Here is a 17,886-nt window from a genome sequence, read left to right as displayed (position 1 = left end):
ACAACATTTATAGCAGTGATTGATTCTACCTTTGTTAGCTCAGAATCACCAGGGAGGTTAAAAAGTTGAGCAAACTGTAATTCTTATGCATGGTAAAATTTGCATACCAGTGCTTTAGAATAATTAATTTCCAGTAATGAACATGGCTTTGGGAGAATGATTAGACATATTTAAATTTTGTTAATTTAAAGATCTTTTATTTCCTAAGTATGTTTTTGGACAAGTTTGCTATAGTTTGTGATTCTGTTTGTCATGTAAATTACAATATCAACATAAAATACGGGTGGGGCTCCTAGTATAAAGCCTGACTCAAGAAATTTCGATGAAGTAGAAATTGCTGCTGTTCTTAATTAATATTAAATTAGGAAATGGGGACAGGTCTCCAAATCATATTTTACGTGCTCAATAATAAATTTTGGGGTGAAGTTATAACCAAAGATAAAAGAATAGCTGTGGTGATGAAATGGAAACTATTTTACTTTGAACTGCAGTAGTTTTACTATATTAAGCTACTATACTGTATGGTACTTTGCTCAATATGGTGAAAAGTAGAATAGTTCCAGACATTTTACTATTTAGAACGCATTCTTTCCTAGGACTTGACCTTGCTGAATTTGAGGCAACTTAAGTGTTATGTGACCAATGCTCCTTTATTTCTGTAGTTCTTATGATGCTAAAATGAGATCCAATTTTTACCTCTCTTGTTTCTTTGATAGCTAGTGTTTTTAAGAGCTGGTGCTTATTTTTTGATACCAGTAATTAGCACTAATATCTAATATGTTTCTCATATTACAGAGGGAAGTGGAACCCTGATTGTTTGATGATTGATGGATTGGTTTCTCAGTTAGGAGATCAAGTTGAGAAGTTGTGGAAACGAGATGAAGGAGGCACAGGAAAATATCCTCCTGCTAGTCTACATGTAGGTTTACAGTAATTGCTATCACTTACTGAATCTTTGAAAGTTCTAGAGAGAGGAGACGTGTTTAACTATGTTTTTCATACCTGCCACAAACTAGGGAAAAGAAGGAGCACAAATAAATGAGTATGTTAGTGAGTGAATGGATGAATATAAGATCCACTGAAGTTTTTTTTTTTCCCCACTTCTTTTATAGGCACTACTAGACATATATTTATTAGACAACATTACTGAAGTATACAAACACTCTGTTGTATCCTTTAAATCTTTATCAAATATTCCTGTTACCAAAAATCATAAAAATTTTATAATAGTAGTAATCTTATAGTAGATTATAGTAATAATATATAATGCAGTCTCACTTTCATGCTTAGGTTTTTTTTATTTTTATTTTCTTAAAATAAGTCGTCTTCATCCAGTATCTCTTGGTTGGATTAGGAGGCCCTATGATCAACCTAAAATTATATGCAAAATTATTTGTTGTTCTAGGAATATGATCCTTGGTTTTTATTAGATTCTCAAATGTGTCTAGGAGCCAGACACTGTAGTACAACATGCCTGTAATCCCAGTGATTCATAGGTGAAGGCAGAAGGATGGCAAGTTCAAGTGAGGCCAGCCTGGCAACTTAGCAAGACCTTGTTCCACAATAAAAAATTAGAAGGGATGGGATGTAGCTCAGTGGCAGTGCTCTGCTGGAGTTCAGTCCCCACTATCAATAAAAGCAACCAGCCAAAAAAAAACTGTCTCTAGGGATATGTGGGTGTTAGCTTTTATCAGATTCTCAAATGTATCTAAAACTCAAAAACTATTCTAGGGCCACTTGGGGTGGGGATTTAGCTAAGGGGTAGCGTACTTGCTTACTAAGCACAAATCCCTGGGTTGGACCCCAGGAATGGAAAGAAAAAAAGCCAAATAACTGCTCTAGAATGTTGCTGGCAAGTAGTTTTTAATGGGGTTAACATGCGTGCTGAAAATAAACATATTGTAAGTTAATAAGATAATAGGCATTGTTTGAACTCATAAGTTTCTTAAAATATCTTGCTTCATTATAATTAATAAAGATTCACAGTGGTTTTTTGTTTGTTTGTTTTTTTTTTTTTAAGCTACTGACTTTTTGCCCAATAAATGACTGGGCTTACAGCTGGTTTTGTTTGTTTGTTGTTTTTTAGTAAACTACTTCCTTTTATTTTGCATATTAATATTTTAAGCATCTTTCTCCATCTTACAGCTCTGCTTTTTAAATTCTCTAAACAAGTTTTTAAGTTCGTTTCTGTGTAGAGAAAAGTATGCTTTAGCTCATCTCCTTTGTCATAACAAAATAGAGAATAAATGAAGCATAGGATACTGGCTGTATCCACATTTGATACAACTCTACTCCCAGTATGATAGTGAACACCTGTAATCCCTGCCACTTAGGAAGCTGAGACAGGAAGATCACAAGTTTGAGTCCAGCCTTGGCAACTTACTGAGACCCTGTCTGAAAATAAAAAGAGCTTGTGAAATAGCTCAGTGGTAGAATGGTTATCTAGCATGTAAGAAGCCCTGGGTTTAGTCTGCAGTATCATTGATTGATTTATTTTTTCTTCTTCATGGCTTTATTGAGGTAAAATTTAAGTATGATAAAATGAACGTATTTGAAGTATGCAGTTTGATCAGTTTTGACGTGTGTAAGCAATACAATCAATATAAAAAGCATTTCCATTACTTTTTTTTTTAATTTGAGGAAACAGTGCATGATTTATTACATTAGAAATTAATTACCTTAAGATATATAGAATCCCACTTCTACATGTTAGCTACTTCAAAATTAAATGGTACACTTACAAATATCACATAGATAAAGAAGAAAGCACAACAAAAGTAAATATAAAGTGCTTTGGATTAAGTGATAATAAAAGCTTAAAATATCAATCTCTAGGATGAAACAGTACTCATTTATAACATAAAGTACTTTTATCAGAAAGAAGCTAAATTAACAAATGATTTTCAAATTAGATAGTAGGGAGGAAAAAAATTCAGAGTAGTAACAGAAACATGAAATTGAAGAAATAATACAGCTAAAGGTTGATAAAAATCAAATGAGTTTAATCAAGAAAAAAGTGAGAACACAAAAATTAATATCAATGGAAAGGGAGCTATCAAAATAACACTACAGATGCTAAAAATATTAAGATAATATCACAATTGTGTGCCAACATATGTGATAACTTACATAACATGGTTTATGTTAGAGAATGATCTGTGATCTTTGAAGAAAGTATGTTCAATCATTGATGGGTGAAATATTCTGTATATGTTTTCAAGACTTTTTAAATGCTACATTCTGTTGCAACCTATGCTGAATACATATGTAGTGGTTTTTTCTTTTGTTCTTTGTCCTTAATCCTTTTTTTTAAAAGACCATTTATTTGTTACTTGATATTATGTATTCCTTTCCAAACAAAACGGATACTCCCATTGAGTCTTTTCCAACTGCCTTTGCCATTTCTTGGGGTCAAATTAAACTTATTCAAGGATTTTGGCTGATTGATCATAATGACTTTGAGGTAAGTCACTTAATGTAAGCTTTCCTAAATTACTAGGATTTCAGAAAGCATACCTGACTAGATTAAATTTGATATTAAAGATCATAGTGTATTTCTAGAGGTAATTTAAGGAGAATTCACTTTAATCAATGCTTTCACCAAGCACTACCTTATGCAATAAAAATACAAGGATAAAACTTCAAAAACTTAAGTTAATGTCTAAAGAAGGAAACAAATGAGAATTATTGATAATACAAATACTATGATATGTTAGAGATATGTTTGGAGTGTTTAATGAACCATAGAAGGCAAGATTTATCATCCATGTATGAAACAGATAGTGGAAAGATTTTATATATAACTTATTGAGGTCTGGAAGATATAAGGCTTTTGTTAAAACTTATATGTTAAAGTAATTCCTTTTATCTTACAGTTAAACTGATTTTATATCTTGATTCCCCCAAACTGGCTTTTAATATTGCTTGTCTTTTTAAGATTGACTTCTTTGTCTAAATGCAAAGGATTGTATTTATATTTTACAATTTCGTGTCATTTTTGCAGAGTGGGTTGGACCTTCTGTTTCACCCAGCTACTGCAAAACCTCTGTCATGGCAACATTCAAAAATTATTCAAGCCTTTATGAGTCAGGGAGAGTATAGACAAGCTCTCAGATATATTCAGACAATGAAGCCAACAGTGTCCAGTGGTAGTGATGTTATCCTTCACCTCACTGTTTTGCTTTTTAATAGGTAAGTACATCTTTTGCAAGTATAGACTCTTGAACATGTATGTTAATAATATGAAATTGAGGAATAGATAGTAACAATATCTAGTATTTTTACTTTGGTTGCATTCCCTAAAATATCTTATGCCTCTTGATTTTTCAGTGTTAAGAAAAACTTATACAATGCCTAGTGCCAAACAGATTTACAATTGTATCTGTAAATGCTGTGATTATATAATAGTACTTAAAATGGCTGAAAATGTTTTAATATTTCAAGCCTGAAAATACTAATCTTCTCTTTTGAGATTTACCCTATGCTAGATGGAAAGATGTTACAATATTTTTGAGCTACTTTAATTTATATAAGTGATAGTGTACTCTTTGGACTTGAATAGACTTGAATTTAACCTTACTTGTACCACTTTCTAAAATATGGTCAAAAGCTGTTTTTTTAGCTAGATATAGTTGTGCATACCTGTAATCCTAGCCAATCCAGAGGCTGAAGCAGGAGGATTGCAAGTTTGAATTTACCTTAGGAAACTTTACCAGATCCTTTCTGAAAACAAAGTTATTTTAAAACTTTGAGAATATAGCTCAGTGGTAAAACGCCTCTGGGGTTCAGTCCCTAGTATCAAGCATAAACAAATAAAAAAAGCAGTTTATCTTTTCTGAGGCTGAGTTTCCTCATTTGTAACATGGGTTAATAAAGTCCACCTTGAGGTATTTTAAATTGTAATGGCAAAAGCACTATTACAGTTGTCTGCAGAAGTTGTAAATCATTAATAAGTGGTGGTAATGGTCGATCAGTCATTATTGTCATTTCTTGAACTTATCCTAAGTCCAGGACCTCAACCTCTTCCTCTTTATTAATATCATCAGTCTTTTTTCCACAACTTATTCTGGTAATCTCTTGATTTTGTGAGGTACATTTGTGGGTGCATATCATCATCATCATAATTCTGGCTTGGCTGTTGTGCTTGCAAGTTAATCATTATGCACTGTACAATGATAAACTTGAGGTTAAAAAAAGGTTTTAGATGGTCAGCTTTTAAAATTGCTTATTTGGTCTTCATATCATAATGGTGCAATAGAACTGAAAAATGTTTTATAGGTATAGTCATTTTCTTCATTCTTTTCCTCTACCTTCTGTGGGTTTATTTTACCTAACTGTTTAACTCAAGTTGAATGATTAGCTTACCTAGTTTTTAGGTTTTTTCCTTAACTGATTTAAAAAGGCACATTCATTTTCTACATATTACTTTAAATTCCCAGTATGAGTTTTTTTCTTCTTCCTATTAGTTCTTCAGACATTTTAATTTGTAAATGCTGGGATTAAAAATTACATGTTGTATGGGCACAGTGGCAAAAATGAGGTCCTAAGCAACTCAGTGAGACTCTGTCTCTAAATAAAATACAAAATAGGACTAGGGATGTTAAATCTTTGTGTCCTCAATGACTTTTCCTGGTCTCTTCAATAAGTTACTGAAAAAAGCATGGTAAGTTGCCTACTCTGAAGTGGGTGGGATCTGTCAGTTCCTTGCAAAACTTTTTGTGATATTAATATTAGCTACATCAGCATTTTAAATCATTTTTTCTTTTAATGACTTTAGCCTTTTATTATTTTTTGGTGGCATTGGATGAAATACAACCTTGTTAGTACAGTTACTGTACTCTACTGAGCTATGTCCTTGTTGTGACCTTTTATTATAATGACCTTTAGTATGTGTAATTGTTGATGCATCTGCATCTTTCGCAGTCTTCTTTTACTCGGGAAACTGGAAATCAGTGATTCCTTGTTTGCCTATTTGGAATTTCTTTTCTCATTGTTGGTTTTTGCTATGCATTTTAAAAGATGATTTACATTCACTTTAGTATCTTAAGAGTTTGTCACGGGAGTTTTTCAGGCTAGTTTTTCTGCCATATTGCCAAGACCCCCCTACACACAAATTGTTTACCGAAATGACTTTTCTATATCTGTTAACTGCTAAAACCCTAGACTATCTTTTCATCAATCAAAAAAATTTCTTACTGCTCTTCATATTTTTATCACTTTCTACCATAAGAAGCAAAATAATAGAATTAGGGCACTTGTTTGTAAGTGCCAGCAATAGAGTTTTTGAAGTTGGAGAATATTTGATGAATTATAAAAATTTTATCTTACTATCCTTCTAGTTAGGTATATCTGCTAAATTTAGGAGTAATGTCAAATGTGTTTTTATTCATTTTAAAATTTGTCCAAATTTTTCTTTTAAGGAAGAAAAGCATGTGGAGTGTTTCAATATTTATGAAGTATAAAATAGTAACACAAGTGACTTTCTAGCTTTTCTCTTGAATTCAATCATTGTTAACAACTTCAAGTTCATTCTTCTGAGATTTTCTGAACAAAATACCAGAAGAATGAACTCTTAGCAAAAATACCCTTGTGAAATATGCTTTTTGAACTTAGTTTTAGAGTTCATTTCATAACAATATATAAAGAGCTTCCTTGCTTTTAAGTGTTGCATAGTTATTCGTTTTGTAGATAGATGTACAATTTAATGTAGTTCCTGTTAATGAACTTTAGATATTTTTGCTATTCTAAGTAATGCTATAATGAGTAGCTATACATTTTTCACACGCTCGGATTTATTTTGGAGAACGAAATTCTAGTGGTAGAATAACTTAGACAAAGTATATTTGCAGTTGCAATTTTGAGAGCTAAGGCAAATTGCCCTCCATGAGGGTTATGCCATTTTGATCCAAGGCCCTTATTGCCTGTACTCTGCCTTTATCAGATACTTGATGTGTCTTTTTCATAAGGAGCTATTTATTATGTGACTTGCCCATTTAAATTCTTTGCCTCTTTTACTGTGTTTGAATTTTTCCTAATTGATTTATTATTCATTACTGAAATTAACCTTGTGAGATTTACTCTTTAGTTTGTTGTTTCCTTTGGTGGGGGGATTACTGAGGATTGAACCCGGGGGCTTTAACCACGGAGCCCTTTTTTATATTTTATTTAGAGATGGGGTCTTGCTGAGTTACTTAGGGCCTTACAAAGTTGCTGAGGCTGGCTTGCCTCAGCCTCCCAAGCTGCTGGGATTACAGGTGTGTGCCACCATGCCTGGTTATAATTTACCTTTTCACAGTGGTTTGCTTATAATGGATTTTGCTGTCCTGAAAATAATGATTATCATGTTCTGTCTTCTCCAGTTTTTTAAAAAAAATTTTCTCATGGTTTCTACTACCACTTATTGCTTTGTTTTTATTTAAGGTATTGATTCATCTGAAATTTCTTTTGCTACAAGCATTGTTTCAAAATGATTTTAGGGGGCTGGAGATGTAGTTTAGATATAGAACAATTACCTGGCACACACAAAGTTCTATGTAAGTTCCTAGAACTGCAATAAAATAAATTAAAAATAAACCAGGCATGGTGGTGCATGCCTATAATCTTAGTAACTTGGTGTGATACCCTGTCATTGTCTCAATATAAAAAAGGGCTGGGAATGTAGCTCAGTGGTAAAGTGCCCATGTTCAATCCTCAAGAATAAACATTTTAACATATAGACTAGTATAATTAAGTTTTCATGAACACATCTGAAATAAAATTTAACAAATATCAAAATTTTGTTATACTTCTTTATTTCTTCATATTTGGTTTTTAAAATTGATACTGATCTGTTCATTTCATCCTGTTTGCTTTTCTTTCTACAAAAAGGTTCTGTGTTCTGCTCATTTTAATGTTTCTAGATTTTAATTGAATGGTAATTTTTCTACATTGTTTTTTTCTGCACACATGCACACATTTTTTTTTCCCCCTGCACACATGTCTGCAGACACCCATCCCTCTTCTTTACTCAAGCTGTAATGACCACAATGTCATGCCTGTTTTGATAGAAGGGAATACAAGGCAATTTCATAAGTGAATTTTAGAGATTTTGCATCTTTGAATTGTTGGTCTTTATAAAGTCTATGGAATATGTTGAGTATTATCTACTCGTAGTGTTATTAGTAATAACATTAACACATAGCCCTGACCTTCCAGCAGCAGGTGTCATTTGCTTTGCTGAGTAACTTTGTGTCCTCAGGAAGTCTGGGTCAGTGCTGCCAAATTTTCCTTAGATTCTTTAATTTATAACTGCTCATTATAAATACTAATTGCTGTAACTTTTATGTTACCTACTTGCCATGAAATGAGTGTTTTTATTCTGCCCCCTTTCTCCCATGAAAGGTCCAACAGAAATTTAACTGCCAGGTTAATCATTATCAATGTTCATATATATCTGTATTCTCATGTCCTTGAATATGTAAACGTTTATAGGTTTTATTTATTGGTTATTTTTTTTTCTTTTTTGTAGCACCAGGATTGAACCTATGACCACATCCTAGGCAAGATATTGTATATCTTTATGCATTTTTGATGGCATTTATATAGATGATAATCTTTGCAGTGGGATTATTGTTTCATATCCTGCATGTTATTTAAATTCTAATAGATAAACTCAGGTGAATTTCCAAGATAAGAGTATTGGTGCATTTTCAGTTGGACATTTTTCTAAAGGTCACAGAATCCCTGTCTTGATTTAGGGAGAGACCTATGTAAGAAACACTGTTTTAAAATTATCTCATTCCTCAAAGAAGGACATTTCATTGTCTCTGCTTGTGGTCTGTGACTGTTAAATTTGAATTCAGTTCTTTAAGCGGACCTTGCTCTGGATTAGCCCAAATCAACTACTTATGAGCTATAACTTTCATCTGTCATGAATAAAATATGCTTGTTACCACCTGTAGACCTTTATTCATTTTCTTATCCATTCCTCTGTCAAATATCTCTACCTTAAAAGCCTGATATTTCGCTATCATAACATCAGTCTTTAAGTTCTATCCAGGCCTGCTCACTTTTTTGTTGTATTGTGAAGTTCTGTTTTGTTTTTCTATTGTTTTATACTTGAACAATACAGAGCAGCATAATATTAAATCTTTTATTAGCAATATTCATTATGCAGCATATTTTTAAAAATCTTTGTAAATTGCAGTGCAAAATTATATTTGAGATTATATAGGTAGATGAATTTTGAACATTTTAAATAGCCTTTCAAAAACTAAACTTGGATAATTATTGATTTTAGGTGCCTGGTTGAGGCCTGGAGTTTATTGCGACAACATTCTAATAAAGTGAATGCAGAGGAATTACTGAAGCATGCCTATGAAGTCTGCCAGGAAACAGGCTTAATGGAAGATTTATTGAAATTACCATTTATAAACACTGAACAGGTAATCATTTAACAGTGTAATTTTATCACAAATTCAAGATAAATTGATAGTTTACAAATCCATTCTGTTCTTCTAGGAGTGTTTGGTGAAATTTTTGCAGTTCAGTGCCAGTGTTCAGAATCATGAATTCCTTTTAGTTCACCATTTGCAGCGTGCCAATTATATTCCTGCTTTGAAGCTGAACCAGACCTTGAAGATTAATCTTATGGTATGATTATAGTTGTTTCTTTGTGTGGGAGAAGGGAATAAGGAACTGAAGACTTTTTTGGTTGATTTGATTCATAAGAACTTGCAGTGTTTGTATCTGTTGTGCCTTTTATTGTCATAACTTGGAGAAAGTTCTTCTTGTCTATTGGCATATTATTACTTCTTTTTTTTAAAAAAAATATCCCTCTACTGTCTCCTCCCTAATTCTTCTATATTTGTATATGCCATTTATGCCCTGACATCTGCCCACAGTCTTGCCATACTGACCACTCAGGAAAAATGAGAGGAAGAGTTGGAGACAGCAGCAGAAGTTACTTAATGCAGAGAGTATTGGATTTCAAAGGTTGAAACTGATTCTTAATTTGCTGTGTTTAGGACATGCTCTGAGCCTTTGTTTCCTCGTGTGTAAACCAATAATATTTCCTTATGAAGTTGTTATGAGAGGGCTCAGAGATTTATGAAGTAACAGGTTGACTGACTCATGTAAATGTTTAATAAATGATAACCACTGTTTTTAATAGTTGTGAAGGAGCAATGTTTGTTAGTAGACATTTTTAATTGATGTAAGCAATTAAGTTTGTGTGCAAAATCTTCAATTTGGAAAAATATAGGTAGGAGGAAGAAAATATTTATAATATGATTATATTTTAACTGGTAAATACAATTTTGATATATTCAATAGAATGATCGGGATCCTCGTTTGCGGGAGAGATCAGTGGCTCGAAATTCTATATTAGAGCAATATGGGAAAATCCTTCCTAGAGTCCAGAGAAAATTAGCCATGGAAAGAGCTAAGCCTTACCATCTGTCAACATCATCAGTTTTTCGAGAATGTAAGATTTCATTGAAGAATGTCATAAACTCTCAGGCTATTAAAAATATTGAATGATTGCTTCTCTGAAATTCTCATTACTTTAAATATTACTCACTTTTGCTAATACTTTCATCACAGTCATTTTTTTTTTTTTTTTTACTGACTACTCTATTCCGTGAAATGTAGGGTTTTCTGGGAAGTTTTTTACAATTTGTTTCCTACTGTAACGCAGAATGAAAATCTTGTATTTTAGTTGAAGACATGTGCCCAACTTTTAGTTAAATAATTTTATACCATATCCCCAATTGTTAAATTTCAGTATAGCTGTAGTTTAAACCAAATATAATTTAAACTTTATTATGACTTCCATGTTGTCCATTCTTTGATATTACATTATTAAAATCCTGTTTGTTAGAGAATCAATTAAATCCTACATTCTTCATTTTACAGTTTCTAGACCCAAACCATTGTCAGCATTTCCAAAGAAAGCCATGACAGGAACAGTGTTATCAAGATCCACTTTCATCAATAATGTGTTATCTAGAATTGGAGAGGTGTGGACAAGCAGTGATCCTGGAAATAGCGTCTCACTTTATAATAAGTATGTTTTTTAATACCTTTTTTAAAAAAAGTGTATTTTTTTTAGTTGTTGATGGACTTTTATTTTATTCATTTATTTTTATGTGTTGCTGAGAATTAAACCCAGTGCCTCACACATGCAAGGCAAGCGCTCTACCACTCAGCCCCAGCCCCTTTCTTATACCTTTTAAGGTCATGTTACTTGCAGTTTTTCCTGGACACCAGAAGTATTTATCACAATCTACCCTAATTATTATAGTGTTTATTATTAGCATATGTAAAGAGGAAAAGCATTTTTATGGTGGCTGCTTTTCTTACAAGAAGAATGTTTTACTTTCAGTTAGAGTGGTGTATTTAGGGGCTGGGGCTGGGGTTGTGGTTTAGTGGTAGTGCGCTTGCCTAGGCACTGGGTTCTATTCTTAGTACTGCATATAAACAAATAAAATAAAGGTTATTGACAACTAAAAAAAGTTTAAGGGGCTGGGTTGTATCTCAGAGTTAGATCACTTGCCTGGCATACGTGAGGCACTGGGTTCGATCCTCAGCACCACATAAAAATAAAAGATATTGTGTCCACCTATATCTAAAATAAATATTTAAAAAACATTTTTTAAAAGGCAGTGTGTTTATTGTAGATATTGCAAAGTAAGAAATGAAAGTCCTTTCCTATTCCATCTAATTTTACTTTAAAGCTTTTTTTTAATCAATGCAGCATGATGCATAATCAGAAGTTAAATTTTTATTTTCTTTGTAGTCCTAAAATAGAAGAAGCATCTCCTATAGTATATTCTTTCCCACATCTACAACTGCCTGAGGCATTTGTTGGAACACCCATTTCAAAAGCATCACAGAGGATTTCTAGGTGAGAGTTCATTAAATCATCCTTAAAGACACAATGTTAGGCATTAATTACAACAGTAATGTTTAATGTATGGTTTCTTTAAAATTTGGACAGTATGGTGATTTTAAAATCAATTTCTCATTTCGGACATCTTAGTGAAAAGTATTCTTTACTATAACTTTGGAGTAAAGTAAAATGTTAGGCTTCCCCCCCCCCCCCCCCCCTTTGATATTATCTTCTTGTTAGATGACCTCTGTAGAAATTGTTTTTGTAATTATTAACTAATCTCAGTTGGTTCATATTGAAGCTTTCTCCTGTACAGCAGAGACTACTTGATGTCTCATAGAACTTCAGATGCAGTAATACTATATCAGTAATATGATATTACAAATATAAATAAATTCAGTGTTTCACATCTAAATGAAATTGTGATTATAAGTTGTATTTAGCAACATCAGATAGTTGAAAAATATTCATAACTGGCAATATGATTCAGTGGGAGAGTGCTTGCCTAGTAAACATGAAGCACTGGGATTAATCTGTATTACTGCAAAAAAAGAAAAATGCTCTTGAGGTCACGGTAAACCTTTTAAAATGGCTAACTACAAAAATACTTGGTGTGAGCAAGTGTGCAAAGCAGTTTGAACTGTTGTGCGTTGCTGCTGGTAGGAACATAAAACTGCCAATTTCTTTCAACATACATTTTTTTCCCTTATGACTCAGCATCCCCACTCCTACTTGTTTACCCAAGGGAAATTTTTAAAAAAGACTAGTCAATAAAATGAAGAGTGTCGATCAATGTTTCTGAGTTCAATCCCTGGTAACAAGGAAAAAAGAATTTTTTTTTCTTCATACTCTTCTTAGAGAATAACTTAATCTTGTATAAGAATTTTGTGCCAGGCATGGTGATACATGCCTGTAATCACACTGAGCTTTGAGGCTGAGGATCAGAAGTTCAAAGCCAGCCTCAGCAACTTGGCAAGACCCTGTCTCAAAATTAAAAGGACTGGTGATGTAGCTTAATAGCAGTAAAGCACTCCTGGCTTTAATCCCCAATATACCACTAAACCACCCAAAGAATTTTGCCATTTGTCATACAGACCTTGCTTTTGAGAAGCAGTCTCACCTAAATAGGCAAGATGTAAATATTAACAGTGTAAATATTAACAGTGCAGAGCTTTTAACATAATATTGGAAAAGTTGAATTAAAAAGTAAGCAATTTGTTTACAAGTACAGAATTTAAATACAAATTAGAAAGAAACGAAGATAGAGAAAGAAATGTCTAGATTAGATGTTCATGTTTTGGTAGAAATCTCAAGGCTGTGACTGGTACAGAATAACAGGTACAAAGACCTTGTAATGAAAATGCTTTCATTTCTGCACTGGGTAATAGGTTGATTCTTAAAGCACCCATGATCTGTGTGGATCTACCACCCTAATAATGAAAATCCCTTTGGAATCTGAAGGATAGAATGCAGGAGAAGACAAAACAACTGGGATTTTTAAAAAACTTTCTGGGCAACAGAACACACTGTTCTTCTTTGGTTATTCTCAGCTGATCCACACTGGCATCTGGGAGAAATAAAAAAATAACTGTTTTTATTATAGAAAATACAGACATAAAATAGACTATTGGGGAGGCTGGGGTTGTGGCTCAGTGGTAGAGCACTTGCCTGGCACGTGTGAGGCCTTGGATTTGAGTGTCAGCACCACATATAAATAAAATTAAAAGTCCATTTACAACTATATTATGACCTGAAAATATTTTTCTGTAAGTTTTTAAGCTTATTTGGACTGTGTATGTGTAATACAAATCATGAATGAAATCAATTTTATCATTTGATGTAAACTAGGTCTGGGACATTATGGAAAACTTTTTGAGATTATTTTGTCAACAAACTTTTTTTTTTTTTTTTAATATTCATTTATATTTTTTTAGTTTTCGGCGGACACAACATCTTTATTTGTATGTGGTGCTGAGGATCGAACCCAGGCCGCACGCATGCTAGGCGAGCGCGCCACCGCTTGAGCCACATCCCCAGCCCAACAAACTTTTTTTAATTAACTTTTTTTGGGGGGTGGGTGTTAGTCTAGACTTTAATGCTGTCATATCCTAAGTGTTGATAAAGATGAATTTTAGCACATGGATTGCTAGGGATGCCTTATCCTGTGTATTGTCAATCTTTAGCAGTTAATCTTCATGGCAAATAAATGCCTGGCTGATAGTGGAAGCTCAGTAAATAACTGGTAAAAGGGAAAGAGAACTGCAGGCATGGTGATACATAATCAGTCCTAACAAATGGGGAGGCTAAGGCAGGAAGAGTACAAGTTTGAGAACAGCCCTAGGTAACTTAAATGAGATTCTGTCTCAAAATAAAAAGAGGGTGATGTAGCTTAACGGTAAAGTTCTGGGTTAAATCCCCACTACTGAAAAATATTGTGATCAGGGGACAACTAGAATTCTTTGTTCTTAAATTGTTTCTAAAATTCCTAATTATTTTTTTGCTACTGAAATAGTTTTCAATGGTGGCTAAGTGTGTTTACATGTTTTTATGGTATTTATTAGTGAATATATAAATCATAACAATAACATTGAATATTAAAATTCTTTTGTTTCATCAGAATAATTTAGTTAATAATTTACCAGAATTCTTCTATTCATAAGTATGTTCTGATTACAGATTACTAGATTTGGTTATTCATCCTATCCCCCGACCTTCTCAACCTTTGGGGTTTATTCAGCAAAGCCCCACAAGATCTCCTTTATGCCTAGTATCCAGTTCTTTGCCATTTGGTTCACAGTCAAAAGAATCACATCAGAATACCTCCAAGTCTGCAGAATTGCATTTACTTGAGACTCCTCTTGTAGTTAAGGTTAGTATTATGTCCCTAGCATTCATAGTAAAGCAAGAGTGTTCTTAGTTTCAAATAGCACAGAGAAAATAAGCTATTTGTAACTGAATAGTCAATAGCTGTTTTTCACTTTAATTTTCATGGCTGTCTTTCCAAAATACTTGCTATACTTTTGCATCTTCTTAAACTGGGTTGATTAAATTTAATAATAATGATCACATTGTCTTGAATATTATACGAAGCTCTGAATGGTTATTATAAATTGGCCTTTGTCCTTTTCAAAATAATTTTAAGCTTTTGATTTTTATATATGTTGATATAATTTTGCTGATAGTATGCACTTATTTTTTCCTTCTGTTAAATAATTTTTAGTTTTTACATTTTTAAGAAATTTTTCTGACCATGAACTATTCCTACTCCTAGTTTATTAGTGTCTAAGTAACCTTTTCCTCCCTCCTTTCTGATAAATTATTATTGAGAAAACAACAAAACTAAACTTGTGATAACTTGTAACAATAATCTTTTCGTTTTCAAAGTATTTTCATATATGTTATCTCCTTGCTCCTTGTTCAGTATTCTATATTGAATCCTAGAAGCTTTCTTTTTGTTGTTGTTGTTTCTGGGTTCTCTTTCCAGAGATCAGTAAAGCTAGAAAATTCTTATTTTTCAAATTGAATGAAAGATAACTAAGTGCTATTTCTAAAATAGTTATTAAAAGAAGGTTGATAGGATTTTTAGGTTCCTGACACAATCCAGTATTGTATTTCTAATCTTTTCATCTGTCCAAAAATAAAAACTGGTTTTGTATTTTCTCCAGCTAAGTTCAAAAAGTTCAAGTGAAATTATATTAGGGAATGATTTTGTTCGTCTTGCCAAAAGAGTATTTAGTTATAATAATCTTAAAATGTGTCTAACAGCACTCATTAATGGGATTCAGTAATCTGGTTACTGGGTCTTTAGTGGACAAATTAAGTGAAGGAATTATTTCTACTAAATTAAGTGCTAATTTTGAATTATATGTATTCATTATTACTAAATCTAATAAGTTATTAATACTTGTATGGATTTTTTTTTCCCTAAGGCATAAAAAAAAGTTTAGATTAATTTTGTGTTCAGTACACACAGTTCTCTCTTTAATGTAAGACTTTGTTTCTTAAATTTATCTTACTAATTGGCATTGTATTTTTTATGGATACAATTTTAATAGCCTTAAATATAGAAAGCACTGATAGAATTTTTTTTCTTCCAATCAATCTGAAATAAAAATTTCTACTTATGTGTTTATTGAAAATGAGACTATAACCACAATTGTCACTCAAATGCCCCAGTAAATACTTACGTAAATGCCTTTTATAAACACTAATAGAATTCCATTTGCTCTTTGTTTTAGAAAGCTAAAAGTTTGGTTATGTCAGTTGCTTCTTCTGGATTTGCCGAGTTTACTCCTCAATCTATCCTAAGGTCTGGCCTTCGAACACCTTTACCATCTCCCTCTACATCACCTGGAAGGTCTCTTACTCCTCCTTTGCGACTTAAAGAAACTAAAATTTCATTCATGGAAGAAGAAATGAACACAAAATGGACTACTGCAGTAAGTTTGATTATAATAGGGAAAAAAGACTCAAAGATTGTATTAGCTCTTACAAGTAAAAAGTGTGATAAATCAATTTAAATAACCTCACTATGGATTTTTATATGCAATTTTATAGATTGACTTGAATTTACAAAACAGTTCTGAAGGAAACATGAGGGCAATGGCTAAGCCTCTTACAGATAAAAAACAAAATTGGGCTTGAAAGTACCAAGTGAATTGCATATATTGGTGGCAGAAATGGCACTAGAATTCAGACTTCCTAAGTCTTAGTCTGTGGGCTTTTTAAAAAAGTTTTGTTTTGTTTATTCTGTGTAGTACTTCTTAAGTTCCTATTTGGTTGTCTGTTAACAGCCTGCAGATAACAGTAACCCAGAAGCATTTATCACTGCATCTTTTCATAAATGTGGAGTTCCAGCAGAAAATAAATGGCCGAAGAGCAAAGAGGAAACCATACCTTTTCTTGTAAATAGCTCAGAAAAGGACCCTCAAGAAATGGATACAGGGTCACTGGACGCATCCTCACAAAGTTTGGAGAAACTAGATGTGAGCAAAGAAAGCAATGCTTCAACCAGATCAGACCAGACCACCTTAGAATATCAAGATGCACCATCACCAGAAGAGTTTGAAGATATTTTTTTGTCCTCCCAGTCAGGAGAGTCTTCCACTGAACTAAATACTAATTTAACTGAGCAAATCAAGAAAGATGAAGATAAAGATGTGTTTGAGTCACAAGTAATTCCTCCAGATGAGGAAAAACAGATGGGTAAGAACTCGTTTCCACATATTATAAATTGCCATTGATAGGGCTGGGGATATGGCTCAAGTAGTAGCACACTCGCCTGGCATGCGTGAGGCACTGGGTTTGATCCTCAGCACCACATAAAAATAAAATAAAGATATTGTGTCCACCTAAAAGCTAAAAAATAAATATTTTTTTAAAAATTGCCATTGATATTCCTTAAAAAAATTCTTCTTTAGTGCATTATAGTAAAACCATTGAGGTTTTCAATTTAGTCTCCAAAATTTTCCCTCCCCCTTTCCTCCCTCTGCTTTCCTGATCTTGTATGTATTATTATTTTTAAAAATTTGTCCATTATTCATAAAGATTAATTCATTGGGGTATATTTATAAACGTACATAAGAAAGTTTGGTCAGATGCCACCATTCCTCACTTTTTCATATCCCTTCTGCTTTCTCCTCAACCTTAATAAATTTTGTAACAGGTTTCTTTTCACCATAAGGAAAGCGTGAAGATCAAGATTAAATAATATATGCGCATAGTGTCAAAATCTTTTTCAGTTATAAGTATTGCTTACATTGTTCCATAAGTATATATGAGCTTTGAAGAGAGAGGAACTTAGTATGCTTTTTAATCTGGCCATGAAATTTGGAAAAGAATACTAATGTTTAAGGATGGAAATGCAAGGTTCAGCAGTCTGATTTAGAGAATATTCCCATAAATAATGGATGTAGTAATAACTTTACGGAATAGATTGTTGCTGCAATTTTTAACTTATTCAGCAGTCTTAATTTATGAAAATTCTGCTCACAGAGCAGGATATTTGTTCTATATTC

General features: G+C 32.8%; 1 protein-coding gene across 4 annotated transcripts in view; it reads left to right on the top strand.

Annotated features, from left to right (window-relative positions):
- The window catches only part of Ahctf1 (AT-hook containing transcription factor 1), a 66,257-nt gene that overhangs the window by 32,953 nt on the left and 15,418 nt on the right, over window positions 1-17,886 (top strand). For 3 of the 4 annotated variants that reach the window (XM_048809270.1, XM_048809269.1, XM_015483565.2), the window contains exons 18-29: window positions 796-919; window positions 1,113-1,169; window positions 3,317-3,463; window positions 4,004-4,191; window positions 9,278-9,422; window positions 9,499-9,630; window positions 10,312-10,462; window positions 10,894-11,044; window positions 11,777-11,884; window positions 14,546-14,738; window positions 16,108-16,308; window positions 16,663-17,074. In XM_048809270.1, coding sequence (XP_048665227.1) covers window positions 796-919; window positions 1,113-1,169; window positions 3,317-3,463; window positions 4,004-4,191; window positions 9,278-9,422; window positions 9,499-9,630; window positions 10,312-10,462; window positions 10,894-11,044; window positions 11,777-11,884; window positions 14,546-14,738; window positions 16,108-16,308; window positions 16,663-17,074 — 2,009 coding nt within the window. The remainder of the gene's footprint in view (window positions 1-795; window positions 920-1,112; window positions 1,170-3,316; window positions 3,464-4,003; window positions 4,192-9,277; window positions 9,423-9,498; window positions 9,631-10,311; window positions 10,463-10,893; window positions 11,045-11,776; window positions 11,885-14,545; window positions 14,739-16,107; window positions 16,309-16,662; window positions 17,075-17,886) is intronic. The other variant, XM_048809271.1, reaches the window with a different exon arrangement.

Source organism: Marmota marmota, unplaced genomic scaffold, assembly GCF_001458135.2.
Source record: "Marmota marmota marmota unplaced genomic scaffold, marMar, whole genome shotgun sequence".
Classification (NCBI taxonomy): domain Eukaryota; kingdom Metazoa; phylum Chordata; class Mammalia; order Rodentia; family Sciuridae; genus Marmota; species Marmota marmota.
Note: the sequence above shows the minus strand (reverse complement) of the source record. Positions and strands in the feature narration are given on the sequence as shown.